Below are 9,294 nucleotides of genomic sequence, written 5' to 3'. Positions count from 1 at the left end.
TCTTAAGGAAAAAACAGGTAGGGCTTTTAAAAGTTGGCCAAGATTTGGGGCGCCTGGGTGGCTCAGTTAAGTTTCCGACTTCAGCTCAGGTCATGATCTTGCTGCTAGTGGGTTGGAGCCCCGCATTGGGCTCTGTGCTGACAGCTCAGAGTCTGGAGCCTGCTTCAGATTCTGTGTCTCCCTCTCTCTCTCTGTACCTCCCCTGCTTGCACTCTGTCGCTCTCAAAAATAAACAAAATATTTTTTAAAAAATTGGGTAAGGTTTAGACTCGTGGAGAGGGGTGGGCAAGGGACTCTTGCAGCAAGGAATGTCACTGCATGAAAAGATAAAGATCTGGAGAGCAAAAAGAGCAGTGGGAGTAGGGAGAGGATTTTGTACAGGTTGTCAGAAGTGAAGTTCATGAAGAACACAGGTAGGAATTTAGATGACGGTGCTTTGAATGCCAGGCAGTTTTGGACTTCATTCTGTAGGCAGCACAGAGCCACCGGGGTTTACGTGTAACAGGAATGATGAACTGAACAGAGCCGGGGAAAATGAACCACGAGGTGGATGGAATGATAGCAGACTGGGCAGGGAGGCTCCGTGGCCAGCAAGCACAGCAGTAGGAAGGAGAAGCGAAGGGAACCAAAGCATGACCTCCCTAGCATAGCGACATCCCACTGTTGGGCAGACGAGAGAGGCTAGTACTTGGACCATTTTCTTCCCATCCCATTTAGCTTTCCCTGTCATCAGAAAGAATGGACTCCCAGACCAGTCCATGTGACTTAAGTAATGTTGTTTTCTGTTTCTCTTAGATTATTTTCTTAACTAGAGATGCGACTCCTATTCCTGGCTGCAGCCTGCCAGATTTTATCACCACTGACATCCCAGATCCCAGAATAAATCTGAGATGCCTGCCCTTGGGTATGTGCCGACAGCTTCCTGGAGAGGAGAAAAAAAGGTCTCTTGAAAGGCTGTTAGAACTGCTCAGTTTAGACGTTCTTAGAAGCACATAGTTTCAGCTCACAAAAGCAACCCTTTAAAGCCCAGAACTTAATTTAGAGAAGGAGAAAAACAGACACACAAACAAAAAACCACCACTTCCCTGAAATGTTCAAGTCCCTGGAGCAGTTGAATAAATGCAGATCACAGAGACTGAAGTCACAGATTTCTCAACTTTAGGCTGCCCGCTACTTCCCTGTACAAGGGGCAGGTTTTGTTTTAGATCAAAGTGTACCTCAGCCATTTTAGAGAAACACTGCTTGAGGACAGCAATAGGAGACTCCCAGCTCCCACATCTCTGCCAGGAATCCAGGTGGTTTCAGGCCCTCCCCTTTGCATGACAAGCTTTTTTGCAGAGGGTGAATGAAATATGAACTGAAGCAGTAAGGCCTTGATGGGGTGGGCCAAGTTAAAGGCCCCAACATTCCTTTGGATGAAGTCCTAGCAACGGCCAACTTGGATGAAGACAATTGCTCACAAGGGGCCACTGACTGAGCTACAGGGCAGAGTACCAGCCCTGCAAAGAGACCCCTTTGAATTATACTAAAATACATTCAAAGAACAACAACACATCATTTCCCAGCGTAGGTTAGGAAATTCAGGGTAAAATGTCTGGAACTTCTTAGGCCATGGAACAACATATAAGGGGAAATTAAATAGTTCCTTATCCCCAGCTGGCTAATAAAGCAAATAGATGCTAACAGACCTGAAGAACAAAATTAAGAACAAAGATTATCAGATAGCTGTGCAATACATTTAAGTGGGCAGCGACTTAGAGAAACTCAGATGACAGAAATAGCCACCCTTCTAGAGCCCAGATCTAAAGTCTGGTGATCGCAGAGTGTCGTAAACTTCTGGTTCCACGTCTAACTTCAAAAGCCAAAAACTCACACAATCCAGTACTTGGTATCTTGGGGGGAGGTTTAAGAGTTTCAAATTCAATTCCCCTTTTAAAATTCTAACAATTAAAAAAATTAATCCCATCCTGGCATGGCGTCGCCACCTACTGGCCACAGAGGAAAGTACAAGTTTTACAAAATTCACCATGGTGCAAACAGGACTGCCAGACCAAGGGCAAAAGACATATCAACGACTAAGACAGATGGGATGGAGTATTAATAAACACCAACCACTGTGGTTTGCGAACAGAAATAAGTCCTCTTCATGGCCAGGAGGGATTTACAAAAGGGTATCAGTACAGATATGGGATAACAACCAGTATCCATACTTTACAAAGACTGCCAATGACTTATCTTCCAAGAAATCCCTATCACAATTAAGATGTCTAGGACCTGGGGTGCCTAGATGGCTGGCCAGGTGAGCATCTGACTCTTGATTTCAGCTCAGGTCATGAGTTCCCCTACTGTGGTGAGACTGAGCCCTACATCAGGCTCTGCTTTCAGTGTGGAGCCTGCTTAAGATTCTCTCCCCCCTCTACCACTCTCCCGAACTCACTCTCTAAAATGTAAAAAAAAAAAAAAAAAAAAAAAAAAGATGCTTAGGACCTTGAAGCCCTGTTTCATGCCTGAACTGACCAACATAAGGTCAAGAGAGCAGAGAAAGCACTAGAATAGCCATCAGCAGCTTGAATGGTTTTGTCTTTTCCACACTGGGGAAAACATGATCTCAACCTTTGCTTTTACAACCTTAAAAATGACATTATATCAACATCTCCTATTTCCAGAGGTAACTAGAAAATCACACTACAACACATGGCTTTAGGCCTGCTGGTTGAAGAGACAAAAATCATAAGATCCTCCCTAAATTGATTTATTTCTTAGTGCTTCTACTGAGGCCTACCAGGCATAGCACCACTGTTAGTCCTGATAACAAAACACTTAGGACATAGAGGACTGGTAAAACTGAACTTTATTAAGACTTAAGCATAGGAGATACTTCCACATAAGACACATATTTTGGAATTGAACAGCTCGATCACAACACCCTGCACTAGTTAATGTTAACACACTGCTGGATGGTAGCAGTAATGTTCTCCACTGGGCTCCAGAGGTCTGCTACACAGGTGACATGTTACTTCATATGCCAAGGCCCGCAGGTCGCATACCCTACATACTCTACTTCTCCTCAAGTTCTTCCCTTGAAATTAGGGTGAGCTGTCCACGAGGAAATTTAGCAGCTGGATTTATAAAGCTAAAAATATCCAGGAACCAAGACTGGTTGTTTCCTATGACCTAGGAAACCTTAAAATCCTTCAGAGCCCTCAGGAGAAGTAATTCCAAGTATTCTGGGATCACAGAGGCAGAGATGTTTCCCCTACCTTGCCAGGGGTGTATATAGGACATAGTAGTTCAGGAAAATTCTGGAGTGATGGACTATGAACACATCTGTTTGCATACAACATGATTTATCCCAGAGGAAAACCACAAAGCAACATTACTCTGCAGCAAAAACAAGTCCAGGAAGTAGGGAGATAAAACTAGCAAAACAAAATTACTTAAATATTTAGAAACAGGACTTTAGAGAAAAATTATATGGTTTGAAGAGTATAGGTCTTCATTTTTCCCCACGCATGAAGCAGAGCACAGTATCACTCCTTAAGCTATAGCAGTAAGAATTTAAAAACCTGTCTTTTATATAAATATTTAAGTGGTTAATATATATATCGAACTAGAGTAAAAATTACCCACTGGGAAAGTCTGAGGTACTCCCTCAGTTGCCATGTTCCTTAAACTGGGTTACACATGATCAGCATGGCCCATCTTCCTTCAACATCAGTTTTATTCAAAGGTTTAGGGAATTTCTTTCTGCCTTGAAACAAAGATGGTTAGGTAGGTATATATACTGTTGATAAATCTATTACAGTCCAGTGCAGAAGACTCCAGGGAAATCAACTTTACTGAGCAGCTTCCAGGATGAACCATACCCCTTGACGGTAAGCTTTCTTTTTTTTACTTAGGGTTACTGCTGGAAAAGTTTCAGACAGCAAGGCTTAGACTCCAGCACCAGTCTAGCACTGACAAGAGTAAATACGGAGTCACCACTGGGTTACAGCTGTGATGTACTTCACGAGGAATGAGTTGGCCACCTACACTTCAATACTGTGACACACAGAATCTGGCTGCCCTGGGGATTATGGGATTGCTTTTCTGAAACTGTCCTTGTGGAACAGGAAAAAGGCTGGTGAATTCTGTGATATGAGAATTCTTCTGGGTTAGGGAAAGGGGCATTTCAGGCAACCGCCACCAGGAAGAGGGCAGGTCACTTTCTCACTGCAGACGACAGGCCAGGTGCTAAAGGCTAACAGTCATTAGTATCTGAAAACTGGTCAGATAGTGGCAGTCTTCAAAGGAAAATCTGATTCTAATGGAGTCTTCCATGTCATTAGCGGACCCGAATATAAGAATTTAAGTGAATTCCAGTTCACTTCTAGAAGTACTAGTAATTTTTTTATATTTATATCAAAGTAGAGGGATCAGAAAGAAACCAACTCAACTCTATTCTTTCCAACCGTCCTCCCGGTGGGGCTTGACTGCTCTTCCCCACCTCCCACCCCCCGCTCTCGTCTGAGCACGTGTGCTCATACGTCTTTACTACCACTTCCTTTCTTCTCCCTCAAAGGTCAGACCCTTTGCTGGCCTTCCCTTGACTAGCATTCATTTTATTCCAAGCTTTCTTTCCTTCTTTCTTATCTTTCTCTCCACCTTAAACAACAAACAGAAGTCGTTCATTGACTTTAGAGAAGTAAAGCCAAGCAAGTAACAAATGCTAGTCCTTTTCTATGGTAACCATGTTCAAAATAGTTCAATATGGCATTAGGTATCTCTACCCTCTGTCACACAGCTCTTCTCTCAGAACTGAGTTGATGCTGATTGTGTTTGACTTCGGTCCGGTTCTCCCTGGCAACCCTTCTCTCCCTTGATTAGCTCCACGGCACTGCAGGCTAAGGAAAAAAGGGAGTGGGTGGGTCCAAAAGGGGATACTGACCTAGGAGACAGGCTGATTACTTTTTACTTTTAGACAAGTAAGAAACAAAAAAGCATTAGTGAATGTTCTTTTTGCAAAACTCTCCCTTCAGGTTCGAACTTGGAATTTTCCAGCTTTGGTCATGTATTTTATGCCCTTAAAGGGTTTGTACTTTTCCCCATACATATCCAGACGATTCACCTTGAGTCCTGGAAGGAAAACATAAGCACTATTCAAAAGAAGCATGTAGCGTATCTGTCTAAATTCATTTCAATTCAGAGATCAGTGGGATAGAGATAGCTATAACAGTGAACCAGAAAAATAATAATAATTTTCCCTTATTTATTTCACTTTTCTGAGGCTCACAGATTTGTCACTCTTGGCCCACACACTGATAATAAAAAATTGCTCCAACAAGAAGCTATCCTATTAGAAGACCTGTTTCTAAAGTGGGAAGGGCAGAAAGTTATATGCAGATGAAAGGAGGATAAGGAAAAATAAGACCACTCTATGTTTTTGTCCAGCTATTGGACAGAATACATGAATTAATGAAATTAATAATGAAATAAGGCATAACTCAATAAATGCATTAATAAATGAGTGTTTCCTATAAGTATTCTCACTGCATTAAGCAGAACATATTTTATACTGTATAGGTCTCTAACATTTATGATGAGTTTCTAATTTAAGTGAATGCTAATCACTTAAATTAGATAAGTTTTGTTGGTAAAGAAAAATAGGAACTTCATATAAAGCTGAAGTCATCTCCCATCTATCTTACTTACATGGCTGTTCTAAGGATTAAATAATAAAACAGATGACAAAGGCTTAAAACACTGCCTGGCACATAGTAAATGCCCAGTACATGATAACTATTACTATCATCATCATCCTAAGACAGGTGTAGACTACAGTGGGCTGACTTGGGTTCCACATGTTCATAAAAGCAAATACGAAAGTCTTCTGAAACTGGGGGGATGGAGCGGAAATTATTCTTTTCAGTGACCAGCTGAGAATGTGGAAGCCTTCCCATTCTAAAACCCTTTGAACCCCAAACTGACAACCCTAGGATGACTCAAAACCTGCTGGGGAACGCCCTGTCCACCTACACTGTTTCCTTCTCAACTGCATCTTAGACGTTTTTGGTCAGGTCCCTTAATCCAACTTCAGAAAGTAAGGATTATAGATTTCCCCCAGAAATGCTAGGAAGATTTTACTCCAGATTACCTATCAGGAAATGAAACCAAACTCTGTAAACAGGGAGTCAGCAGAAGGCTTTCTGATGTCTGCGTCCTAGTGGAGAAAGCCACTTCTGTTCTCATCAAGCCACTGAAGCCAAGAATCACTTACCAGAAATGGCCAGCTGCTGGATCTTAAATTGCAGGTTAATTGTGGGGTTCTCATCTGGTTTGGAAGCTCCAGCCTGAAGACTCATGGTCCCCTTTAAACTTGGTAGCTTTTGGGGATTTATCTTTCCTACATCCCAAGACAGCATCTTCAAAGAAAAAGAAAGAAGTTACAGTGGAAGCCGTCAATTGAGGTGGCTGATCTCTAACCTCAGGGTATCTGTTCACAGTATTACAAGCAGCCTCTAAACTGGCTTTCAATAGAGAAAACTATTTGTCACCATAAATTATCTCAAGGAAAAAACGATGTCCCTCTGATCAAGCTCCCCTTTCAACAAGCTGGAAAGTCTATTGGAGAGCTCCTGCATAATGACTTCTATTTAACATCAGCAATTCAAAACTTCCTGCTTATTCTCCTCCTACCTTGGTAACTGGGTCAAATGTATGTGTCCCCTGAGATGGAGTGAGGCTCATATTCAGGACCCCTTTGGGCATCTGGCTGGTGACAATCACTCCCTCTATGGTCTTCCCCATAGTCTGCTTCGGTCCCACCGTTATTTCAAAGCGTCCAAGTGAACTACTATCCCGGAAACTGATGTTATGTTTGACATACACTGGAATTGCCACCAGACTGGAAAAGGGAGAGATGAAAAACCAATTTCATTACTATACTGGAAACAATGGCAACATTTTCTCATTTTATCCTAAGTGCTTTTTTTGCCTCATTGAGGATTAAATAAAGCAATCTAGCGCTTAAGAGAAAGTTAGTGCTCATTAAGTTTGCGGCTGCTATTTTTGTTGTTGTTATATGTCTAAACAAGAACTTTTTTTCTCAAATTGGAATCTGAGTACACCTGTATTCAATCCCCCTAACCCAAAAGAGTGTTAAATTATCCTATGAGAAACCATAAAAGGCAGTCATTTTTGGTCTTGAACATTCTCTTTAATATCTTGTCTAAGGACTTTTAAGTATTATTACCTACTTCTTTACTCCTTATATTAAAAAATAAACACAGGAAAAAAAAACAGTAATCTTTAATTTTTTTTTCTTCTTGTAAAGCTAAGACGCTGTCTAGTAAATAAACTAAGTCTTCCAATGACTGAATAAGACAACAAAAATCAAAGAGTATACTAAGCCTACTATGAGAAAGGCATTACAGATCAAAATTAGGAGTCACCATATTTCTGTGTTTTACTTTACAACATGTGACCAATAATTATCTGTACTTGGGAGAGTAACATGCATACCTCATGGACCTTTGATAGTATCTCGGGAGTGCCTTTACCTGACTTTCTCTGATCCTCACAAAAACCCTATGAGGTATGGTAGGTTGTCACAATAGGACAGAACAGGAAACAGAAATCACAGATTAATACCAAAGCAATAACAGTTTTTAACATCTATTAAACACTCCTGTGTGCCAATACTATGCTAAGTGTTTTAGTTCCATTACCTTGTTTAATAAGTATGAAGTAGGTACTGCTATTGTCCTGTTTTTCTAGATAAATAATGATGTCCTTATACTTCACTAAGATTAAGTAATTTGCCCAAGGTCATGTATCATAAGTACTAAAGATGGGATTTAAGTGCAGGCAGACTGAGTCCAGAGTCTTTGCTCTCAAGCACGCAGATATTTTCCTAAGTTATTTATCCCAAATCACATAGGAAAGTATTGGTGGCTCTGAGGTGTCATAGCTCTTTTCAGTGTGTATATCTTCTACTACACACCTTCTAAAAGTCCTTAGACAAGACAGGGGCACCTGGGTGGCTCAGTCAGTTGAGCATCCAACTTTAGCACAGGTCATGATCTCATGGTTTCTGAGTTCAAGCCCCACATCGGGCTCTCTGCTGCCAGCTTGTCAGCACTGAGCCTGCTTCAGATCCTCTGTCCCACCCCTCCCCTGCTTATATGCTCTCTCTCAAAAAAATAATAAAACATTTAAAAAAATAAAAAAATAAAAATAAAAGTCCTTAGACAAGATATTAAAGAGAATGTTCAAGACCAAAAATGACTGCCTTTTATAGTTTCTCATAGTATAATTTAATGCTCTTTTGGGTTAGGGGGATTGAATATAGGTGTACTCAGATTCCAATTTGAGAAAAAAAGTTCTTGTTTAGGCATATAATAACATCAACAAAAATAGCAGCAGCAAACTATGAGCACTAACTTCCTCTTAAGCACTATTTAGATTGCTTTATTTAATCCTCAAACAAGGTACTTTTTTCATTTTCCACTTAGGGGATAAGAAAACAGACACAGAAAGGTTAAGCAACTCACCTGAGGTTACCCGATTAGTTAAGTACAGAAGCTGGAATTTGAACCCAGGTAACTCCATAACCTGAGTCCTTAATCACTACGGATACTATTTCCACATATACACATATACACAGATTCTGTTCTTAATTATAAGGGCTGCTTACTTCTGTGCACTGACATGGTAAGAGAGCAGGCGGAAGTTTCCATCAGGAGGAATGAAGGAGAGGATACGCTCAGATTCCCAGCGCTTGAAACGGACACAAGGATGGAAGCTGACATCATCCAACAACCTGGGATTCTGTAGTTACCGGGCAAGGAAAAGCAAGAAGTAGGAATTAAACACCCACATTTCTTTCAGGAAAGTCATTCAGATGTTGTTTTTATTTAAACACATGCACACAGAAATTCTGTAGCTACTTATAGAAAATTCAAGCCTGATATAAACTTTGTAGTTGTCCTTATTTCTTATTGTTCCATTCCATTCTCACCACTGTCTTTCCAGAAACAGTTAATTTCCCATCCCAAGATGTGAACCTGTGGTTCAGGATTTTACCATGAAGGAAAGCGTAAGGTCTGGCATTCCAGTCAGCTTGACACAGGCATCAATCACCCCCTGGATCTCAGCAGTAATTGTGGAACCTGAGATAGGAACAAAACAAAGAGAAAGTAAGAAGCTATTCGACGCTTCTCCGTCCTTCCCAACGAACTTACTTCCTCCCTACCACCTTCTTTAACTTTCTCTTTTCCTTCCCAACTTTTTTCTTCTCCCTCCCTCCCTTTCTTC

At 41.0% G+C, this 9,294-nt stretch overlaps 1 protein-coding gene across 2 annotated transcripts in view; it reads right to left on the bottom strand.

Annotated features, from left to right (window-relative positions):
• Positions 1-2,833: 2,833 nt before the first annotated feature.
• AP3M2 (adaptor related protein complex 3 subunit mu 2) overlaps positions 2,834-9,294 on the bottom strand; it is a 108,634-nt gene continuing 102,173 nt past the window's right edge. For both annotated transcript variants that reach the window (XM_060653450.3, XM_060653449.3), the window contains exons 5-9: positions 9,064-9,149; positions 8,675-8,808; positions 6,676-6,883; positions 6,257-6,401; positions 2,834-5,115 (exon numbers count right to left, since the gene is read on the bottom strand). In XM_060653450.3, coding sequence (XP_060509433.1) covers positions 5,015-5,115; positions 6,257-6,401; positions 6,676-6,883; positions 8,675-8,808; positions 9,064-9,149 — 674 coding nt within the window. In that variant the 3' untranslated portion in view covers positions 2,834-5,014. The remainder of the gene's footprint in view (positions 5,116-6,256; positions 6,402-6,675; positions 6,884-8,674; positions 8,809-9,063; positions 9,150-9,294) is intronic.

This window comes from Panthera onca, chromosome B1 (assembly GCF_046562875.1).
Source record: "Panthera onca isolate mPanOnc1 chromosome B1, mPanOnc1 haplotype 2, whole genome shotgun sequence".
NCBI lineage: Eukaryota > Metazoa > Chordata > Mammalia > Carnivora > Felidae > Panthera > Panthera onca.
The sequence above is the reverse complement of the archived record's forward strand: the minus strand, read 5'-3'. Positions and strand labels throughout refer to the sequence as shown.